Source organism: Pinus tabuliformis, chromosome 5_2, assembly GCF_031772625.1.
Source record: "Pinus tabuliformis cultivar Carrire ecotype Pingquan chromosome 5_2, CPIR1, whole genome shotgun sequence".
Classification (NCBI taxonomy): Eukaryota; Viridiplantae; Streptophyta; class Pinopsida; order Pinales; family Pinaceae; genus Pinus; species Pinus tabuliformis.
The window spans coordinates 974,682,901-974,707,976 of NC_142306.1; the positions used below are offsets into that span (position 1 = coordinate 974,682,901).

At 36.4% G+C, this 25,076-nt stretch overlaps 1 protein-coding gene across 1 annotated transcript; it reads right to left on the bottom strand.

Annotated features, from left to right (window-relative positions):
• Positions 1-20,500: 20,500 nt before the first annotated feature.
• Positions 20,501-24,323, bottom strand: LOC149162544 (uncharacterized). The gene is made up of 2 exons (XM_089435734.1): positions 21,268-24,323; positions 20,501-21,050 (listed from the first exon to the last, which is right to left on the bottom strand). The coding sequence occupies exons 1-2, from the start codon at positions 24,311-24,313 to the stop codon at positions 20,542-20,544; spliced, it is 3,555 nt and encodes a 1,184-aa protein (XP_089291860.1). The 5' UTR covers positions 24,314-24,323; the 3' UTR covers positions 20,501-20,541.
• Positions 24,324-25,076: the final 753 nt, after the last annotated feature.

Genomic DNA, 25,076 nt, shown 5'->3' on the forward strand with positions numbered 1-25,076 from the left:
GTTGGACCGTTCCCTCTTCTTACCTATCGAACCCTGCCAGTTGGCATAAATGAGCTTCAATTGAGATTAGGAAGGGTGGTTAAACTAGAAAAAAAAAACAATCCATGGTGATTATTGAGGAGAAAAATGAGGAGGTAACTCCTAATCATTCCAAAAACAATATCACCCTTTAGCCCATTCCCATACCTTCAAATTCACCATCTTCTTCAAACCATCCCCCCTATCCAAAGCGGTTGGTCATGGAGAGGAGTGACCCTAAGTCCACCCTGGCTTCTAAATTAAGGAGTATTTGTATAAAGGTTCCTTTACTTCAGGCTATCCGAGAAATTCTCATCTATACAAAGATCATTCAAGAATTATGTCTTAAAAATCTAGGGAGGAAGAGAGTAGAACCTTGGACCATTCAGTTTGTTGGTAGAGCAGCTGAGTTGATGACAGGATGCGTATCGATGGAGAAATATACAAATCCTGGAAACCCAGTTGTTTCTATCCAAATAGGTGATATCCTTGTCTCTAATGTATTAATAGACTTGGGGGCGGCCATCAATGTGATGACCAGGCAAACCATGGAACAACTTGGGTTGGGCCATATTTGTCCTACACCCACCGTGCTTGAACTTGCAGACATATCTAAAATCAAGCTCGATGGAGTATTGGATGACGTGGTTGTCTCTATAGATTCATGGGAATACCCCGCAGATTTCATTGTGCTTCAGCCAAAGAATCCAGTGGGAGGACATCCTTTGATTCTGGGACGACCATGGCTTACCACGACTAATGCTTATATTAGATTTCACTTTGGTGATATGTACATTTCACATGGAGACTCTAGGAAAAAGATCACCTTATAGCCACCTGCTAGATCTATTTGGGAACTCAAGGATACCTTATGGTTATATTATGACAGTAGCGATGAGGAGACTGGACCTATTTCTTCAATTCAACGTCATACTGGGTCTACTCAGGATGGTGAATTGCAAGATTCTTGAACAATCTAGACACTATGCCTAGTTTTGATACACTTCATCAGATCTTTAGTCTAGATTTTCAAGCAAAATCTGATTCCCAACCTTCTTTATCCCATACTGTGGCATCATCTTCATGTACTCTTGAGCTCGAGACCACTCTTGTTGGAATTAGTCCAAGCAAATCCTTACACATTAGTTCAGACCTGGATTCATCTTAGCAAGAGCAGCTTGTTACCTTGTTGCGAGATCATTTGGATGCATTCTCTTGGAGTTATGAAGACATGAAATGCATTCCTCTTGAGACTTGTACTCATCACATCTATATCCAGGAGAGAGCCCGACCTGTCTGACAACACCAGAGACGAATGAATGCTGCACTAAGAGATATTATTAAGGAAGAATTACAAAAACTCTTAGATGTTAATTTCATCTACCCCATTTCTGACAGCCAATGGGTCTCTCCATTAGTGATAGTCCCTAAGAAATATGGGAGATGGTGTATTTTCATTGACTATCGAGAATTAAACAAATCCACTCTCAAGGATTACTTTCCCCTTCCTTTCATCGATCAGGTGCTAGATACCCTTGCCGGTAAAAAGTACTTTTCATTTTTAGATGGCTTCAATGGGTATAACCAAATCCAAATCGCACCCTCAGATCAAGACAAAACTACCTTCACATTCCCTTGGGGTACATTTTCCTATCAAGTGCTTCCTTTCGGGTTGTGTAATGCACCCGCTACCTTTCAAAGGGTTGTGCTGGCTATTTTTGTTGATCTTGAATGTGTTGAGATTTATATGGATGATTTTTCTGTGTTTGGTAACTCATTTGATGAAGCTCTTAAAAATTTAGAAAAAGTTCTTTTATGTTGCCAAGAGGCCCATCTTGCATTGAGTGATAAAAATGTAGATTAATGTGCACAGCAGGAGTGGCTCTTGCTCATTTGGTTTCTAACAAAGGTACTTAGATAAACCCTGCTAAAATTGAAGTCATTATTCATCTACCTACACCCAAAACCCAAGGGGAAGTGAGAGGTTTCCTGGGACATGCTGGTTATTACTGGAGATTCATTGAAAAATTTTCCAAGATTGCTACCCCCGTTTTTCAATTACTAGCTAAGGATAGTGAATTCACCTGGTCCACTGCTTTCCAAAAATCGGTTGAAACATTGAAGGAAAAATAGTACAGGCACCAGTTTTGAGAGGACCAAACTGGTCCCTGCCATTTCATATTTCCTCCGATGCTTCAGACACTACCATTGGCACAGCCTTAGGACAAGAGGAGAATAAACAATCCTATGTTATTTACTACATCAGTAAAAATTTGTCACCTACCAAATTTAACTATACAGTGACTGAGAAAGAATTTTTAGCCGTTATTTTTTCCATTAATAAATTTAGACATTAGATTATAGGATATGAAGTTTATGTGCATACTAATCATTTTGCTATAAGATATTTAATGAATAAACCTTTAATTAGTGGTAGAGTGACTAGGTGGTTACTTCTATTGCAGGAATTCAATGTTACTTCTATTACAGGTGGTTACAATTATTGATAGACCAGGAAAGTCTAATGTTGTAGTTGATTATCTTTCCAGATTAAACAATCCTGGCGAAGCAATTCCTGTTGATGATGATTTCCCTGACGAACATCTTTTTGCTATGTCAGCAAAATCTCCATGGTTTTCTAACATAGCCAACTATTTAGTCACCAAAAAGACACCACCTCACTTATCTGCTCGTGAAAAGAGGAATATTATTCATAAAAGTGCTTCATATTCTTGGATACAGGGAGACCTCTTTTACACTGGACCAGATTTTGTTATTCGTAGATGTGTAAGGGAGGAAGAAATGTTTGATATTTTAAAATCTACCGATGATGAACCTTGCGGTGGCCACTTTGCTAACAAACAAACTACATATAAATTTTTACGCACTGGCTATTTTTGGCCTTTTTTTTTAAGGATGCCAAACAATATGTTAGGTGTTGTGATAGTTGTCAACGAATGGGTCAGCTTGTTCAAGCCAATGAAATGCCTTTATGTCCTCAAGTCATGATTGAGCCCTTTGAAAAATGGGTTATTGATTTCATAGGACCCATAAATCCCACATCTTTAAATAAAAAGAATATCTTGGTTTGTATTGTTTTTGTTACTAAATGGGTAGAGGCTAAAGTTGTTTCTTTTCCCACTAAAAAAGTTGTTGTTGATTTTTTGTTTAATGAAATTTTTACTAGATTCGGTGTTCCTAGAGAAATCGTTTCTGGAAATGGACACAATTTGTTTCTAAATTGGTACAGGAAGTCATGATTCAATATAAGATTCAGCACAGGAAATCTACACCATACCACCCACAAGCAAATGGCTAGGTGGAATCAACAAATAAGGTGATTGAAGCCATCCTCACAGGAAGGATTGGGCTAGTCGGTTTCCTAAAGCCTTATGGGCTTATCGAACCACTTGGAGGAACAACACGAGGCATACACCATATGAGCTGGTGTACCGAGGAAAAAAAAAAAAAAAGAGTAGTCTTTTTGTAGATTGAATTTTAGATAAAGACTTTCATGACTGACATGCACAAAAAGGATTGGGCTAGTCGGTTGCCTAAAGCCTTATGGGCTTATCGAACCACTTGGAGGAACAACACGAGGCATACACCATATGAGCTGGTGTACCAAGAAAAAAAAAAAAAAAAGAGTAGTCTTTTTGTAGATTGAATTTTAGATAAAGACTTTCATGACTGCAGTTCAGTTGGGTCTAGATCTCTCGAAAGCAAATCAACATCGTTTATTGCAGCTAAACGAGTTAGATGAATTTTGAAGAGATGTTGTTCAACAAAATATTTTGGTGAAGTAGCAACGCAAGAAGTGGCATGACAAGCTTATCAGGAAGAAACAGTTCCAATCAAGTGATTGGGTACTTCTCTATGACTCTAGATTTAAAAAATTTAAAGGGAAGTTCCATACTCATTGGATGGGATCGTATAAGCTGATTCAAGTCTTAGACAATGGGGCTATAGAAGTCAAAACCACTAATGGGCGAGATTCGGTTTTCCTTGTGAATGGGCATAGGTTTAAAGTATATTTTCTACCCATCACAAAGGAAGGCTTCATGCAGCAAGTGTAGCAGCAGTCTGAACTTCAGTTGGTAGGTGGCTGTGCCAGCGTATTGTAATCTGATTTCTTCTCTCTTGAAATGAAATTTAAGGAAAATCCAAAAACAAGATTATATAAATAATTAAAAAGAAAAGGAAAAAGAATTTTTTTTCTTGTCATTGTGAAAATCAGTTCTACTAACATGATTACAGAAGGATTAGCCTGAAAACTAGCTTGCTGCTAGGAAGGTCAATTCTAATAAAATGGGAATGTTGCTTGACCTTTAGATGCGTTAATTGTCACCAAGAAGAAGTAGCTTCAAGTACAGGAACCAGGCCCTTATCCAAGTTTGGGATAGCTGGCATGAAAATTTGTATTCAGGCAACACTCAATTCCCACTGCTTTTATTTTATGGATCAGAACTATGCAGGCAGATATCAGGTGAAATTTTGCCTTGCTTTTATTCCCATTTTGAAAAAAATCCCCTTATTTTCTTCTTTTTATCCCAAAATTTTACCATCCCTTTCTTTAAAGAAGTTTCCCTATCCGATTTCGTATTTCCCTCTTTTCCCTTGAAATTTTTCCCCAAAATCCCTTCTTCGATTTATCCCTCTTGGTGGTTTCGCTCTTGAATTCCATGTCGTAATTTCCTTCCCATTCTAAAAATTTACCCTTTTCCCACTTCTTTTTTTCCCTCATGGATTGATTGTAGGATCTAATGTGAACTCACAAATCAGATCGAAAGGCATATGTTAACACCAAAGAATGGCGAATAAAATCTCCTTTGTATATTCAACAAATCTTTTAATCCAATCTATGAATTGTATTCTATCATAATTTTCTTTTGGTTCCTATTATGCTACAAATATTCCTAGTGCAGGAATGTGTGTTCAAGTGCAAGCAGATTCAGTGCAGGCATGGGTAGTGCAAGCATGTTTAAGTGCAAGCATGGTTGGTGCAGGCATGGTTGGTGCAAGCACATTCAGTGCAGCCACGTTTAGTACAGGAATCCTCACTACTGAGCACGCCCAATTAAAAAAACACATGTTCCAATGTAGGAACACCTGGTGCAAAAATGTGTGTTGAAGATTATCTGTTTTTCATGAACCTTTGTACAGGAAGAATAATTGTACCACCTACAGATCATGACATTTAGTTTATATTACGATTAACACTTTGTTTCATCATCTACTAAATTAGGAAGAAATCGTTTAAGTACAAGGATATTTTGGTCATGAAATCTTATCTTTTTAATAAGTACTAACTACGCCTTATGTGAAATCAAGGAGTAAATGCGGAGCGGTACGATTCTCCTGAAATTCAATTCTTACCTTCCCTTGCAAAACTCATCACCTGATAATAATGGCCTCACCCCATATCCAACCTTGCATGACCATTATGTGAAATTATTGTCTAAACCACCGCATCTCCCAATCATCATCTCCATCTATACCTGCACCAATTCACATTCACATCCGTGTAATTATAATAATGAAGCACGATCTTTCGGGAAATGGTTGATATAATGGTGGATGTGTACCTCGATCACCATTTGAGTTCTTTTTATTGTAATATCATTTTAGAACTTGAGACAGAGAGTGGATGAATTTGAACAGACATGGCGCTTGTAAGGATTGAGCCACGATCCATACAGGAGATGGAAAAGATAGCTGAGTACAGGAATAGTCTTGCAATGTTGTAGGAATCCGGGTTCCTCCCGCTCCTGCAGAAGTTCGATGGGTTTGACTCAGTTGTGGCAATAGCATTTGCCCAGACCTTCGATGGGAGCCGAGCCAAGGTTGGTTCATTAGAATTTGCAGTAACAGAAGAATCCATATCTCAGGCTACAGGGTTTCCAGCAATGGGGGAGAAATGGTTCAAGAAGGAGAAGTTAGAAAGAAACTGTGGCACCGATAGGTGGTCAACCGGAAGTATAAGGTGGACTGGAAGAACGACCTCCATCAAAATGCTATGATCGAGAAGTGGAAGGATCTCCTATATGTGTTGCAGAAGTTCCTTACTTGCGAGGGCTGATACTCACTAACTTTCCTCTACCACATATGCCTACTCTTGCACTTTGAGTCTAGTAAGCTCATCAATTTCCCGTATTATTTGCTCAGAAGTTTAGAAAAGATGGCGAAAGGGGTTTAGAAAGGAAAATCCAATCAGGTCGCATACAAATTATATCACCATGGGCTTATCACAATCTTAGTTAAGAAAGAACTGGAAGCTAAAAATGTGACTTGGGAGGAATTCTTGAAGGAGTTTCAAGGGTGGAGTGTAGAAAATTCGACTCAAAAGAAGAGTGCAGAAAAGTTGAAGTCGGCTCAGAAGAGGAGTGCAGGAAAGAATGAGAAATCAGAAACGATGACCCTGCATCCTACTGAGACCAAGAGGTCGGCCAGGTGAAGAACTACCTCCTCAAGGGTGGGTCATGTTCAGTCGACCTCTCTAATACTGTTGGATGACTTGCCACCTGCTTCGCCAAGTAAAGATAATCTTTCAGTTCTCGCTGAGGCAGCGGCTCATACAATGGTTGATGGTGACTATGTGGAGAAGGAAGATGACACACCCTTGTCGGTCCTCTTTGGTAGAATGAAGAAAAGAAAAGTGATGTTGAGTACAAGTAAGGACCCGACAAAGGGTCAGATGGATGACAGGGCACAGGGTACTGAAACCCTCAATAATTTTGAAGAGCAGGGTATTGAAACCCTTGGTGTGATGAACGAGCAGGGTGCTGAAACCCTCAACAATTTTGAAGAGTAGGGTACTGAAACCCCTGGTGAGATGGACGAGTATGGTATTGAAGCCCTTAATAGCTCTGAGGAGTAGGGTACTAAAACCCCTAGTAAATTGAATGAACAAGGTACTTAAACCCCTCATAAAGTAAAAATACAGGGCACTAAGACCCTTAGTAACATTGAGATTCTAGGTGTTGAAACCCTTGATGATATTACAATGAAGGAATTGAAAGGTTGCCAAGATAACTTTGACCTTGATGATGATGGCACATGTCTGGAATCGACTGTCGAAAGTAGGGAAAATTTTAAGGATGGAAGTTTATCTTAATGTTTAGAAACCTTGGTGAATCTTATGAGTCCCTAATATGAAAATTGTAAAAATTTTGGTGACATTTTTGTAGAAATATTAGATTTCCAATGATTTTATATTGTAGATATAATATTTTGGAGATTTTTAAGGTAAAATAATGGTTTACTATAAAATTTGGGCAAATCATTTTAGAAAAAAAATGGAAATTGACGAATCTTTTTTTGGAAAAAACATGGTAAATTAGCCCATCTGCAAATATTAGCCCCTAAAATTTTCCCTAAAAAGTCTACACCCAAGGAATTGAGAGTGGGTAACTCCACCCTATGTCTGAACAGTCGGATAGAAGAACTCAAGCAACATGTTTATGGCTTGGTGGTGTTAAACCAAGCCATGAAAGAGCAGAGTACAATGCAGAAACAAGCAAACACAAAGACGCATAGTTGGCAATAGAGGTGAAGGAACAGAAAAGACAAGTTAAGACATGGAAATATTGGGCTTCGAAGTGTTATGAACATCTTAAGGTGACCAAGAAACTTAAAAAGGTTCGAAGCAGGAAGGCTAAGATAATGAAATAAGGGATCAATATACAAGTTCAAAATTAAAGGGAGGCCCTTCTGTTTTGGTTTTTTTTTGCAGCCAGTAAAGGTTGTGTGAAGACCCAAAATAGCTTAAGGAGGGGAGGATGTTGGTAGGATAAATTGCTTCATTTTTTAACCATTTTTCCCTTCAAGACCATAACCTTAGACCTATGTTTTAACCTTGCAAACCTCCCTATTCCTTCACTATTCCAAGAATCGTGTCTTTTCCTGCACTAGCTTTATGTTTCATGTTTAAGGGTTACGAATGTGCTTAATTAATCATTTTCATAGATTTTATACCTTTAAATCTTTGTAACTAATAATTCTCTCCTAAAAGTATTTGATAGACAATAAATTGATCATCTCGTTAGCATGGTCGAGTGCAGGTAGGATTCCTGCACCATTGGAAAATCTTCAACTGCCATGACATCTCAACACTCCATGCAGACACCGTGTTCTAGAATGATCAACTTGAGTTTGGCTGGGAGCGGAGAGGAAATTCAAGGATATGGTGGAGATTGAGTCGCCGGCTGAATACCTAGAATAGCATTTCGTTATAGTTGAAAGGCTTAGTACGAGTTGTTATTGTTATTTTGTTATAGCCGAAGGGCTCAGATTGGAACGCTTGATGTAATTTGGTTACGGTCGCAGGCTTGAATGAATGTGTAAAATATAGGACTCACATAGAAAATGGTAGCGAGAGATAGCTATAGCAAGGATACTGTGATTCTATTCTTTTTTGTAATTTTGCTGGTGTCACCCTCGTTCTGGGATGGATTCGAACTCATGATGTATATTTATTGATTATTAATAGAAAGGAACTACACCATGATTTCTCAACCTTGCATTGTAATTCTGTGTTGATGTGTTGATTAAAGAGCTGAATCTTTACGTTTCCTAAACACGGAAACAAGCTGGTTGGCTAGGGCCCATCCAATCCATATCATTCTCCCTCGTGTTCTTCTTTTTCAATTAAGGTGTGTTAATTTCTTTTAATGTAAAGTGTGAAGTGAATAGATGTTTCTTTTATTCTTCTGCAAAGTGTAGATCTGATTTCGTTACAGTGTGACAAATCTGTGGTGTGCATGCTCGATTGAGTTTAATCTTATGATTTTGTTCTTTGAAGTTTAATCTAGTTTTTTGCCTGGATCGCGCAAGCTCACATTCCTGCACTAGTGCATTTACAGTCTCGTAGATTGATTCATCTGGTTCATTACAGTAATAGTGTTTTATTCTTATATGTATTTGATGAGTCTTAATGTGATTCTAAAGAGCGTGATTTTCATTCTGAAGTATTCTTAATATTTCGAATTAAACATACTTTTGATAATCAAAAACCGAATGCTGTTGTGACACACTGGTCTATGCTTGCACTTCATGCTGTTAGGAAAGATGATACTTTATGCGTAATTATCCTTGAGGGGAACCTTTTGAGTTAAGAAGATTATGAACGCAAATCAGTTCGTGTGAATAACTATTATAGGATTGAAGCCTGTTGTCACAATTCAGTGATCTTTTAGATTACATGCAGAAGTTCCTTAATTAAATAAGAGTCTGCTTTGACTTTGGTATTAATTCTTGTTCTAGACATTAATATTGGTTAAGCATATTTTGGTTTGAGGAATTTATTTTGAACTTCTGTTCACCTTTGCAAGTTCTTTTTCTTAGTTAACACATTCTTTATTTTCTCGAAAGAAGGATTGGAAAACTTGGTGCATGAACCTCTATCCCGTACAAGAATCGATCTCCTGATACAGCAACAGAGTGCTTTAGCCTTAAGGCTTAGAGCTCCTGCATGAAGACATAAATCTTCAATATAGGTGTAAAATATACTTCCAACACCTAAGATTTTTTCTGGTACTAGTGCAAGCACATTGCAGAAGTACAGGAATAATAGCTTAGTGTAGGTAAAAAGATCTATAAGGAGTGAGATATCTTCAAGGGTCCAATCATTAACCTGGCACACAACTATACTGAAGATAAACATATATTTACATTTTCACTAACCAAAGATTGTTTGCAAGAGGTTTGAGAATTCCTTTCATTTATTTTCCTGCAAAAGTACTTTCCTTCATATTCTAGCACTAAAATATCTTTGGTGTAAATTGTCGGGTGATATTTTCCTTTTTATTCTGCAAGATTGCAATTAAGGAAATAGGAATAGAGTTTGGAAAAGTTCATATCATTTTTGGCATTTCCTGTGCTTCGTCTCTAAGTTTACGAAACCCCCAGGTTGACACTTAAGTGTTCAAGGAATTTTCCTGACCGTAATTCCTGCACCCAACACCTACCTTTGGTCTTGCATATTGTCATCGCGAACACTAAGACCTATCACATGTGTTTTCTCTAAGTGTTTTGGTCTCATTTGCGAGAAAATCAAAATGTTGTCTTTTTGCATGTTAAATATCGCGCGATGTACATAATATTGTTTTGGTGGTTTCAAGAGGTTATATTTGTGTAAATGAGTTGATCCTACCATGTAAACATCGTTCGCACTCATTTACAAAGTTTTAAGCACTATCGCACAAGTGTCGTCATGGTCGTCACAAAGTGTATCTTTGGTGTCGCACTTGTTGTAACTCATTGCAAAGTTTCTGCACTAAGGGAAGTATGTTGTTCATGTGTTCAAGATGATCTAAGTAGTGTCATTAAGTGTTCTAAGTTTGTGATCACAATCAATTCTTATCATTGTTCACATCACCTTCACCGATCCCACACTTAGCCAAATTCAAAAAACATTCCAGCAACTTAGCCTCATCTCGCCTTCTTGAACTGCACATTGCATAGTCCCAACCCTCAGGATGCAACCCTTCCTCTTCACATTACGCAATTCACAGATCATGCCTCCCAAAACTGCGCATTGTGCAGTCTGGGTGCCCAAGCCTGAACCTTGACCTCCAAAACTACACAATCAAGCCCTCTAGCCAAGCCTGAATTGTGCATTACGCAGTCTCGGGTCTCAAGCCCAGCCCTTGAGCTCCTAATTTGTGCAACTATGTAGTCACTTGGCCTCCTCCACCTTCCAGAACTACGCAGTTAGCTGAAACAATGCAAAACCCCTCATCCTGGCTCAATGACTCCCAAAAGTGCGCAATTTGCTTGCCCACTCCGGCCTAAATTGCACATTGTGTAGACTCAAGGCTTAATCTTCACCCCTGACTATTGAGCTGCGCAACTACACAATCATTGAGCCTCTCCCTCAGCCTGTCACTTAGCTCTGACTGAGTGAGTGGATCAACATGCAACATCTTAGACTAGGGGTTTATCAGAATGATGTTGTCTTGTCATTAGTGAATTACAAATGCAGATACTCTATCATACCATGACATGATGATGAATAAGGATATGGAGAAGGGAAATGCGAGAAGACATCTTTGTAGCTAATTATGCAATTTGATCAATCAAGAAAAAGCAAAGAGACACCAATTTGCGACCGCATCTCAAGAATTGATATCACTGAAGACTCCTTACCTCAAATCCATATGGAGGTGGACAGAAGAGCATACTCAAGAAGACACATAGCAAGAAGCGAAAAGAATGGCTTGACATTGCCATGTCATCATGAAATCCATGTCAGCAGTGTCATGTCATGAGTCATCATATGCCACATCATTCTTGTGGATTACATAACTATCTATTCAAAATGTGTTGTAAAAGTGGAAGTCCAAAGGACACATACAGAGTATGAAGAGCCATGTAAAGTTGAAAAGTCATAGGAAGTCAAATAGCCATGAGGGTAGTCAAAGAGTCACAAGGGAGGTGAACCATCACCCCTTGTTTATATATACCCCCTCATTGTATGAGCAAAGGACTTTTCACCTTAGCTCCTCCCACAAGGAATTAGGGAGACAAGCTAGTTCTTTTGAGGAGCAAGCAGTGGCTCTAATGCTCCACTATTGGAGCTAGTGGTGTTCATTGTATACATGTGTTCAAGAAATTCTACTTAATATATGAAGCCTGATGGCCAACACATTCTTCATGCATGAATTATGAATATTTGTAAGACTCTTCTTTAAGTGTTTTTTATTCATGTTTTTTTCCTCCTCTGCTAAAGTAGTTGAACTATTTCGGTTATTTTAGTGCTTATCATATTGAGAATGTGTTGTAATGCTTGCAATGACTGTCACAACTTTGTGGAATATTCCGCTAGATGTTAGACATATATTTCTTGTTTTTGTGTGTGTCTACTAGGGTGGTACTATTACCTCTCTCTTAGAGGCTCACTTTATTTTCCCTCCATAGTAGAATAACCTTGACACACCTACGATTGAACACTCACCAAGCACACTCACTTTCTTTTCGAAGGTACATGTGCATTCCTATCTCTTGTTGATAGTTAGCGCCAAGGAAAATCATTAAGAAAACAGTAATTGGGTTGTCTTCTAGATGGGGCTCCTATCCCAAATTGTGTGAGGTTTAATTGGGACAACATATCGGGGAGTCCTCGTGAATGTTGGCAGTTCCAGAACTATCAACAGGAGATCGAGGAAATAGTTGTTATCCTTCCCACCCGAGTTAAAGTCTCATAAGTTAACATTTGATGCTTTGGAGTAGGGTAACTATGTTGATTTTTTAAGTGAGTCTATACTTGAGGGAGACCGCCTTTACTTAATGCCCAAAATTTTTACCAAGTATTAAAAAATATCATATTAAATGAGTTATAGTTTTTTTAGTATGTAGTATTGATAAGTCATGACATTGGCCCATAATGTTATAACAAAGCCTATTTACAAATTAAGGATCTCAATGATAAAATTAGGATGAATCCCATAATTAAGAATCTTGTTACAATATTTTAAAAAATGCATATATGTTTAATTGATATATTAATAATTTTTATCATTAATAATAATAATAATTTTAAATAAAGTTATAATTTAATTAATTCTTATAATTTTTTAAATTTAATGATTTAAAATATATAATCGAATATTTTAATGTTTATCAAAAATTAACTATTAATTATATAACTACATTTCTCTATTAAAAAAATATTATTATTTAAAAATAAATGAATATTTTATATATAATATCCATATTTCATACCATGTAAAAGTCCAATTCTTTTTTAAACTATGTTGTAACTTAGTGAATCAATATAATAGTCGATTCCAAAAGTCAAAAAATGTGTTGCATTTGCATCATATTCAATCACAATATAATATGGTATATAATATCCATGTTTAAAAAAATATAATATGAGTTTTTCTTTAAATTCCAAGTGTTTATTTAAAACAAAAATTTGTTGTATATGAGTAAAATCAATATATTACTTCATTCTAAAAGCTTTGTAGATTCATATTGACCAAAATTACTACTCTTTTAAACAAATATGTTCAACAAAATAAATTTTTGCAATTTTTATGAATAGATTTTATTTTTTTCGAAATTTAATATCATTTCTTTTTTGTTGGTCAAATTGCTTTCATCAGATTATTTGACAAATAAGGAATACAAAAGATGTCTCAACGACCTATTTTTCCCTATTCCGACCAAACTTGTTGGAATTCGGGTCTGAAGAATACCACAGATAAGCTTTCCATTTGGCTTAGAAGCCATACACTATTGAAGGGAAACAAAAAGATCACAAAAATGAGCACATAGACTAGGAGCAACATATCATGGAGAGGGATTACGAGGGATAACATGAGGGGAAGCAAAATAGACAACACGTTCATGCATATGAAAATCAATATGTTCCACTCGGGCTTCTAGATTGCGAAGGTGGTCATTTGTTTTGCGATGTCTCTGTCGAAGGTTGTCCAGCTGCTCCAATATTTCATCATGACTTAATTGTATATCAATATTATATGCAACCAATTCATTGCAGTTCTCATACCTATGATCGCGGAGGATGTCCATATTGACTTGTGTGTTCCTTAGTTCCTCTACTTTGACCTCCATGGAGGTTGGAGCAATTGTGCGGTCTCGGGATTTGTCGGTAGTGAGATCCACTTCACCCTCTCGTTCCACACTGGCATAGTTTCCTGAAGAGGAGCTATGTTGATGAGTTGGACATTTTGCATCGAATTGATAGCAACCCCCACGATGAGGCCACCTTCTTTGGTGGGGCATAGCATTCAAAGTTGACTAACTAAGAAACGGGGTCGTAGAGCACCCCTTAAAACTCCTTCCAAAAGATAACTGAAAATAAACAGTCAGAAAGAAATAATACATGTTGGTCCTCAGAATACCAGAACACACACCAGGGTAGGCTCATGAATAGGCACAAAAGGATTTCCCCATAGTCAACCAAATTCCCAGAGATAACTTGTCTTGATAGCCCACAAACCCACAAAGGCAAACTGTTGCTACCCAAGTGTGCTGAGAACAGATCCTCGAAACACCGACCCCAAGACAACAATAGGTCAACCAACTAAAAAAACTTAAGGAAATACTGAACAACCACTTAGACGAGACGCAAAAATAAGTTTCCACTAGAGGAGTCCAAAAACAAAGGCACCACTAAGAGACAAACTTATGAAACTCAGGTATGTAGCTAAAAATAGAGACACAATAGTGGTCATTCCAAACTTCAGACTCAAACTCCAGAAATCAAGGGGGTCCCCTACACAAGATGCCCATAAATTGTGAGAGGAACAAAAGACAAACCACCTAGACCAGGGGAAATTGAAAGCCAAAGTTACCTTAGTGTCAAGTGCAGAGAAGACCATCGTGGACCCGAAATTATAAATTAGGCGAGGGTGAAAAAGTTGCCAGAGAAATGCTACGCCAGTAGCCAATTCCCCAGTCTAAAATGTTCTAGGGTCCCAGGTATTTGTCTACGAACCAGACACATTCCACAGTATTTCAAAACAACCTTTCACTACACAATGCTTACTAACCCAGTTTCTAGGAATCATGAGAGAACACTCATGATTCCTCGTGCTCTCTCTGCAAAGTGTCCTACTCACAAAATTCATTGCCCGGAAATCCAACCACAAAATGAATTCCACCTTCCCTCTTAACATAACTGAACTACCTTATGATTCTCCTGCAGGTGTAAAGATCTAATGATGGAGCCACTCATTAAGATGAGCATGTGCGCCGCGTGGTGGAGGGGGAAAACCCCAAGGACCACATCGCAACGTTTTTCCACCCCGTCAAGGGAAATTTGATATCATTTCAAGTAAATGAATTTGTAGTCATTTTTATATTATTTCAAGTAAATGAATTTGTAGTGATTTTTATTATAAATTTGTAATATGTTTAAAATTTTGATATTATTTAAAATAAATTAATAAAAATTTGTTAAATAATTTTTTTAATAAATCAATATTATATAAAACTAAATAAATATTTGAAATAATTTTTAGTATTTTTTTGTAATTTTCTGCCAAAAAAAATTACTTTTAAAAAATTATTAATTAAAATAAAATATTATTAATTAAAATAAAATATAATTTAAATAATTAATAGAAAATAAAAATATTAAAAATTAAACTCAAGTAAATAATTTATGAATAAAAGTAATAAACTTTATAGTGTATAAGTTTTTTATAAATAATATGTTATATTTATTATTATGATAAAAGTATACTTAAGAATTTTATATTTATACTAATAAGTTTAAATAAAATTATTTTTTTATTGAATTAGAAATAATAATTTTAAATTATGTTAGGAATATATAAATATATTTGATAAATAGCATATAGGAACATGTTTTGATAGTTATAATGAAAAAAAGAATATTAAATGATATTAATGTCATTATATTAATTAACTTAAATTTATATTAGTTGATATTTTATAATAATTATTAATATATATATATATATATATATATATATATAATCATTTTAATTAAGATATTTTAGATTATTTATTTGTTTTTTTGTAAGGTGAATATTATATTTAATTGTATGAACAAAAAATTACATTATGAGATAGATAAGCAATGTTAGTCTCATGTCAGGAAGACTTGACCATAACCAAAATAGAATCTTCCTAAGGGAGGTTTGAGATAACAAAAAACAAAAAGACAATACAAGAAACTCAATGTATTTGGTGTATTGTCCATAGATTTGTTGATTACACAAAATAATGATAAAAGACATGTGAAAAAATTATATAATATTTTATTATGAGGTCTCTGACTCAGAAACTATAATTCTCACAAGTGCTTTGACCTTCTCTTAAGGCATGCTACCCATAGGAGGAAGGTCAAGGTGTTTCTCGATGTGGACCATTATGTGATCCATGATAGTCAGGTGTTTATACAAGCACTCCAATGAGTGGAGAGAATCATATTTATGCTCCTTCATGTCAATCAAAGTGCACCCCAAAATAAACGTCATCTACCATTATGAATCAATAGTTTGCAAATATTGGGTGGAACACCCTCTGGTTTTCCCTGTATTTGGGATCCAGTTAGCCCATTCAACCAACACTTTAGTCTTCGAAAGGGAGGATATGTGGGAAGGGGCCTCACTCTTTTATCTAGAAATTTCCTCCTAAATCGGCTCTAGAGTAAGTGCCCTCTATCGACCTATAAAGTCTTGTAGTTGTTGTTGCTTATGAAGTTTCCCCCTTTGGGTCCTTTGCCGATAATAAGCCACTCCCCTACTAAATCTAACCCATTGTTGTGGCATCTTGGAAAAAATTGGTTGGTTCCAATATAGTTTCCATGTCAAATAGAAAAGCCTCCAAAGATAACCCCACAATATTCGAAGAGAATGGAAAATTCCAAACTGAGACTTCCCCGACTAGACCATAACTCATACACTATTTCCCATGCTACAAGAGAGGAAGACTCTGAATAGTGTTAATGCAAGAAAACCTAAAATAAAGTTTGTCTAGCCGCTTGCGACTTCGCTACCAAAGTATATTGAATTCTGTAGAGACCTTGGCTTTGACCCAAGTGGACAACCCAAAGACCCACTAGAAATTATGCACACAAAGGGCTCCCAGCTAGTTCCCTCATCAACCCAATAAGACAAGTCATTGCACTAACCTGAATATAAAAGAAGGTAACATAATAATCACTAAATTCCCTCACCACATGATTGAGAGGTCATCCCTTTTTTATACCAGGAATAAGGATACAACTACTAACCCAAATGGACCGACTCCTCCTCCTCACAAATAGAAAGAAACAAATTTCTTTGATAGAAAATAACTTTAAACTCAAATAGATGTAATTAAGTTGGATAGGAGCATAAGGAACATAATGGTTACAATAATGAGAACTATTGATACCACACACAATCAAACCCACCCAATTTAGCATTGTAGACACTAAAATCAAAAGCCTCATTGCCTTAGGATCCCAATCAAGCAAACTCCCTACACAACAGTCTCAGAGCACCTAATATTTTCCAATGAGCACCAAAATAACCCTATTCTCCCTAGAAGAAATAATAACATAGATAAAGATGAAGGGAAAGAATATACTTAGTAGTCCCAAAGAAAAATACCCCACTTTGCATGCAACAATCATGCTTCCATCACTTTATCGCTCCATAGTGCTATAAGGAGACCGCAAGCCAACCTGTCACCTAGTTGAACCCAACATTTTTGCAAAAGGGTGGGGGGTTTATAACACGAGAGTAGAAAAACCTCCTCGGGATATATATATATATATATATATTGAGAGAGAGAGAGAGAGTTTTAATAAGATAACAAAACAAGAACTAACCTTCAAGTTAAAAGCCATGTGGGAAGTACTAACTTTGATAGATTAAGTTGGCACTACATCATCATTGTTTGTGACTTATCCCTTGAAAATATTACAAAACTCTTTAGCACCTCTAATTACATAAGTTTATCTTATGTGTGTTTTCTCTTATGAAACATCAAAAATTAAATAAATAAAACTTCCATGAAGGAAAATTTATGCAAATAGAAATTACATATTTATATATGACAAATATGAAAGCCAACTATATATTTCAATTTTGGAATTCTTTAGGATTCCCAATTTATCAGTATTCACCAACAATGGGTGCAAATCCTAGATATTCGAATAGAAAAACATCAAATATATTGCACAAAATAGAAGGAGAGTGTAGCAGGTCGAAGGTGGGAAATAATGATGCAATAGTTCATCAAACATCCACCAATCAAATGCTCGTGGATGCTTCATATGGATGGCAGGTGGTGGGGTGTAATACCCTATAGAGAAAGGTCAAATGGAAATGTTTCATAGGGCATTGAGAAACTATGAAAACTTGGAGAGGAATTTCCCCTTTATAAATGAATAAGTCTAAACATTCTACTTTATAAACATTTTCTATTAATCATCATGAAAGCATGATTAAGTAGTGGTTGGTTAAAAGTGCAATTTCAATTTCTTAAGTTGAATTTTTTAATGAAATAACGGATTTAATACCCCGGAAAACTCTTATCATGCCCAACTTGTGCAATCTCAATAACTCATATTTTCAAAACCAACAATCTTCTAAATTTCTAGCTAGATTTTGGGTAAAAGTGATTAGGAAAATGTACCCATGAAAAATTCAAAAAGTAGAATGTTTAATACTGCTTTACAAATGCCAAGATGGTTTAAGTAGCATACTCTCAACATGGAAAAGGGATTCCAAAGTGAATCCAAATGGTTTCATATATCAAAGATAGGAGGTTAATTTTATGGATGGTCCATGAATAATTGATAGAGGCTTCAGCGAATGTCAAAATTAGGAATGAATTTAGGGTCAACAATACATTTTAAGGTTATTTTTGGAGGTTAACAATACAACTGAATGAGAATCGAAAATGATTAGATTAGCTGAGGTCAATAGGCACTAATGAAATAAAATCAAAGAAGACACTCTCCTCGAGTGCATGCATGATGATTAATGCTCATTGTTATATACCATCACCCTTGGGATTACTTTCCTCTTCCTCGCTAGCGAAACCATAACCTTCTTATGTTCTCTCCATAGCCACTTTGGACCTTTATATTACATTTTGAAATAATATTCACATATCTTGAGTACACCATGGAACGCACTACCACATGGTACATAGAAAACATGTTTAGCACAATTAGATGCTTAACCACACACTAGTTGGGTGTTGGCCTCGCATTATACACTAGGAATTGACATGAGACATTTACATGACTTACACATGGGTTCATTTATTTAAGCTCATATAGTTCAACTTCCATTATCATAAAGAATTATTTACAACTTATGCTTATTTTAATTGAATAGATACAACAGCTCAAAAATGGACTACAAAAGTTGGCATACTTATCTAGCATTATCAACAAGAAGAAAATAACAAGTCCTAAAGATGATCATCCAAGGAATAAAAATCATTGGAAAATCCTAACTTACAAGTTTTATTACTTGTCGAGCACTCAATGGATGTATACTAGTGCTACTCCTTGCCTTGGCAGGAGTTGTAGTGTTCATTTATAGAAGCAACTACTATCTATACATCCCTTAAGATTCATATAAACGAAACATTGCATCGTTTACAAGGAAAATCAATGGAAGTATTCCAAGAAGAAATGAAACATATTCACAACATTTCCATTAATAGGATTAGCAATATATGGAATTTTATGCAAATTGAGAGCCACTTGTGTGAGCCTTTCTCATAAAATATAAATTTCATATTTAGTTGTCGCTCTATAATTTTTTTTATAGAAATAGTCCAAATACCAACAATTATAGACATAAAATCATAATTAGATCAATAAAAGGTGAGAATTTGTAGAAATGTTCATTAGTGTTGTAAGCTTGCAAACAACCTACCAACAAGAACATAAATGGAACATGATATCTTTACTTATGCCAAATGTTAAAAAATATTAGGAATGCAAATCCAATTAGACAAGATTGAAAGCTCCTTAAGTCTAGAGCAAGCACATTCTTGTTAAGAATAAGACAAAAAAACTTTATTGAATCAAGATACATATTTACAATGAATACACAATATTCTAATGTTTAATGAATCAAATGTCAATCCAAGAAAGTACTATTAAGTATGTCACTTGTAGAGATGTAAAGTATGATGATGACCGTAAATTGTAATATTACATAATCTTTAGTTTACAATACATTTAATTTAATAATAATTATTCTTAACAATAAAAAATTAATAAAAAGGAGAAAATGGGCTTGCTCAATCTGTTCATAAAATTTTACTTAACAAAATCCTTTTCCACTTAATATTATAAATTGTATTTAATCATTAAAATAATAAAAAAATATCTTATTCAATAATCATTATTCTAACTCATTAAAAAAAATCTTGTATCAATAATCATTATTCTTAATAACTAAAAATATATCTTAATTTATAAAGAGATTTTTCAAATGAAAAAAATGTATATTTCTTTTTTTTCTATTGGAAAAAAATACCATAAAAAAAATTATTTGAATATAATGATTAACAAAATTATCACAAATTCAAAAAACATATTTTCATTAATTAAGAATTTATACACATAAATACATATATATTATTTTAAAATAAAAAAATTATTCAGATTGCATGATCACTTAATTAAGCAAATCCCCTGATCACATATCAATATAGAAAATTAATGAACTAAAAAATATTAATTAATAAAAAAATATCTCAGAAGCTAAGTAAAACTAACCAACTCTTAAAACTAAAAACATAGTTCTCCAAAACAAACACACAAGCAAACAAAAAAATATATATAAAAATAATTTTAAAATAGGAAAAAATATTTATATTGCATGATCAGTTAATTAAACCAGTTTCCGAATCCCATATTAATATACAAAATTAATTAACTAAAAATATCTCTGAAGCTATGTAAAACTAACCAATTCTGGAAAACCAAAAACATAGTACTTATAATCTAATCAAATCATTTTCCTCCACAAATAAAGTAATCTAATCATTTTCTTCTACGAACATGTCCTAATCAGATTCTGAAATGGATTGGTCTGTCACCTGTTCAATGCGGTTCAACCCATTTTCTGAACTCTTATGGATTTTGGCGACCAGCTGCTCTAGCGATGCCTCAACCTCTCGAAGGGTCGGTCGTTCATGAGGATCCCTTTTGGTACACAGCATACCTATATTCGTCAACCACACAGCAATTCCATGCCCATTAATTTCACTTACATCCTGTGATTCCTCTTCTTCATCGTCTTCTTCCTTTCTAATCTCCTCCCCCAAATTTCTGTCAATCACCTCCAACATTCTGTCTTCTTCCTTTCTAATCTCCTCCACCAAATTGTAGTCAATCACCTCGAACAATCTGTCGGGGAATGCATTGCCCACCCAACTCTGCAATGTCGAACCTGATTGCCCTTCTTCTGAGAAAACTGGATCTGTGGGCTTCTTTCCCGTGATCGTTTCCAACAATAAAATGCCATAGCTGTATACGTCCCCTTTCATGGACGGGCGCCCTCCTATACCATATTCTGCAATCAATTTATATATAAAACTTTCATTAACGACTCATATATATATATGATATACAATATGGCTCAATCAATCAAGTGCTATACCATATTCTGCAATGAATTTATATATAAAACTTTTATTAACGACTCATATATATATATATATATATATATATATATATATATATATATGATATACAGTATGGCTCAATCAATCAAGTGCACCAGTATTTACCTGGTGCAATGTAACCAATCGATCCTACTAAAAGACTGGAGGTGTCCCCTGAGGCTGCTGCTGTTGAATCCTCACGCGCTTGCGGCGAGATCATGAGGCGTGAAATACCGAAATCTCCAACATGGGCCGTCATCATCTCATCCAATAAAACGTTGGAAGGTTTCAGATCACAATGAACAATGGCCGGAGAGCAGTGATGGTGAAGATATGCCATTCCATGAGCCACGTCCTTGAGAATGCTCAGCCGTCTTTTTAAACCCAACCTGCAATTATTTTCACTACAATGCAAATGCTTATCCAGGCTTCCCTGCGACATGAACTCCATAATCAAAGATTTGACCTGCAAACTTGAGCATACGCCCACCATTCTCACCAGATTCCGATGTTGGACTCTGCCCAACGTCTTGCATTCTTTTATAAGTCTCTTGTATGCACCTCCTGATGTGGCAGAGTGTATAACTTTGACAGCAACTATTGAACCATTGTCTAATTCGCCCTTATACACTGAACCATGGCCGCCATGTCCCACTAGATTATCCGGACTGAAACCGTTAGTTGCTCTGTTTATCTCTTCCTCACTTACAATCTTCGTCTCTCGGAGTTGGCTCCTGAGCATCGTCCCTAATCTTGCTGAAATACTTTCCAACCATGTAGACTTTACACTACGAAAATATATCAAAAGCATTAAGACTAGGAAAGATACCAATAGCAAAGTTAAGCCAACCGAGGTGACTATGATAACTACCCTCCTCTTGGAATCATGATGGAATTTACAAAGGGGCAACTCTATCCATCTGCCACAGAGTCCAGCATTTCCTAAGAATGATGTAAAATTCAGTTTTCTGAAAGCTCCAGAGCATGGTATTTCTCCTGTCAAGTTATTGTATGATACATTTAAGTGGCTAAGCTTCCCTAGTTTCTCTATAGAGGGAGGCAGGGTGCCGGAAAGCTTATTGAAAGAGAAATCCATATCTTGAAGGCCTGCAAGTTGACCGATTGATGTTGGAATGGTGCCGTCCAATGAATTGTAAGAAAGATTAAGGTATTCAAGCCCAGCACAATTCACTAATTGGACAGGTATGCTCCCTGAAAAATTATTGGCAGAGAGATCAATTGCTTGAACCATTTGCATTCCTCCCAGTTCGGCAGGGAGCCTTCCTGCCAGTGCATTATGTGAGACATTAATGTACAACTGCAGGTTATGAAGGCTAGCCACTTTCGATGGCATCACGCCACTTAGCTGGTTGTAACTGAGGTCCAGAAGCTCGAGACTGGAACAATCCCCGATACTGTCCGGTATATTACCACTGAATTTGTTATAGCTGAGATCTAATCTTCTTAGCTGCTGCAAACTTGCAAAAACTTGATGAATTTCTCCAGAAAACGCGTTTTGGGAAAGGTACAGTGCAAACAGAGCTTTCAATTGACTGAATCGATGGGGAATATTACCTTCCAAGTTGTTCCCAGACAGTTGCAGCATCTGAAGAGTAGACATCCCTCCTAGTGCAGACGGCAGACCTCCAGAAAGAAAATTGTCATGTAGCTTTAACTCAATTAATCCACTGAGGTTGCTCATCTCCTGGGGTATCTTACCAGTGAAATGATTCTCACCCAAATCGAGATAAAGCAGATTTTGAGAAAGACGGCCTATGCTTCCAGGTAAGTCTCCCTTAAGATCATTGTTCCCAAGATCGAGTTTTCGCAGATTGGTGCAGTTAGAAAGTGCTCCAAATATGGGAATGGGTTCCGCATTAACCAAGTGATTATCATTAAGTAGAAGTGTCTGTAGAAGCCGAAGCTTGCCAAATTCCTGAGGTATGCCTCCCGTTAAGAAATTACTAGCGAGTTCGACATTTAGAAGCTGAGAGCAATTTCCTAAAGATTTCGGAATAGTACCATTTAATTTGTTTCCCCAGAGCAGTAGGACCTCTAAATTTGAGAGCTTTGTACCCATCTCCGATGGGATTTCTCCAGTAAGCCTGTTGTCATACAAGGCTAAGGTGCGTAACCCCCTGCAATTAAGCAGTGAAGGTGGGATTCCTCCACTGAGTTGGTTTTCTCCAAGAGACACGTATTGCATTCTAACGAGCAAGCCAAGCTGAGAAGGGACAGTACCACTGAGGAAGTTATTTCCCAGATCCAGAGTCTCCAGCACAGAACAATTTCCCAATGATTCAGGCACTTTCCCTGTCAATTTGTTGTTGAACACTGAAAGGTTTTCTAAATTGGACAGCTTGGTTGCCATCTCCGATGGGATTTCACCAGAAATCCTGTTGTCATACAAGAATAAGAGGCGTAATTGCGTGCAATTAAGCAGTGACAGCGGGATTCCCCCACTGAGCTGGTTTGCTGCAAGAGACAGAGTTTTAATTCTAGTGAGCAAGCCAAACTGAGAAGGGATAGTGCCGCTAAGGGAGTTATCTCCGAGAGACAGAATCTCCAGTGCAGAACAATTTCCCAAGGATTCGGGCACTTTTCCTGTCAATCCGTTGCCGTGCAGTGAAAGATTTCGCAGGTTTTGCAATTGGCCGAGACCACTTGGAATACTCCCGTTCAAATTATTGAAGGGCAGATGAAGCAGCCTGAGAGCTGTGCAATCTTTCAAAGCCTCTGGAATGGACGATATCAACTTATTCTTCGTAAGTACCAGACCTTTTAAGCGACTCAACTTGCCCAATTCCTTTGGGATTGTGCCAGAGAAACTGTTATTTGCGAGATTCAACACGCCAAGAAACGAGACATTGCCCAAATGTGGAGGTATAGTCCCTTGAAGGCTCATGTTGTAGAGATTTAGCCCAGATACGCGCAGTTTCTGAGGGTGGCAGGTGACTCCAGTCCAATTGCAGACATGATTGGCAACATCCCAGTTGGCCAAGGCCTGGGAAGGATCATGTGTGACAGAGCTTTTGAATACTTGCAGGGCTGCTATATCGACATGTATTCGTTCACGACTTTTATGATAATTATCAATCAGATGGGTGTTTGCACAAACTGTGATGAGCATTAGTGTGGTGGTGATGAGGATGAAATCCCGGGAAGTTGCCATCGGCTCTTCAGATGGGCGATCGATAAAATGAAGGAATTACATAAATTTCTTTGTGCAATGTTGGCATTGTGCATATCAAATAGATTTGAGAATTTCCTCTCATAACGAGTCGTATCTGGGGTATAGGATTTTCGTGCATTTTCTTTTTCTGGTTGACTCAAGAGTCGTGTGGCTGACTCAGATCGTCCGTTTCAACAACGGCGTATCGTCCGTTTCAACAACGGCGCAGTGTTACCGTTAGCTACCATTATCGTAAAAATGAAAATGAAAATGAAAATAAATAAATAATAATGAGAATGTGTTTTCTGTGTGTATACCACATAAATGTTCAATGAACAGCTTAACGCAAGACTCCACACGTATTCCCCACACAGAGACGTAAAACATATATTTTTCAAGATACGCGAACATTGAAAACTAATACATATATTTTTCAAGATACACGAACATTGAAAACTAATCTAGGTACATTGATATTTCGTTCTATGCATCTAAGGTACTCACGGGAAAAACCCAATCTACTAAGTGATTTGATTTGGGGGAGGGAACGTAGGATGAGGTAGTGAGCTTCTATTATCTTCATGCGGAGTTGTGATTAGAGCAGAATCTTATATTGTTTTGCTTATAAAAAATGAACAAGAGTTTAATATTAAATTAATTTGTTATTGTTTATTATTTTTAGATTTTAATTATAAATATTATATTAAAAATTTTAAATAAAAAGATTATGGCGTTACTTTTATTTAAAAAGATTGATATCACA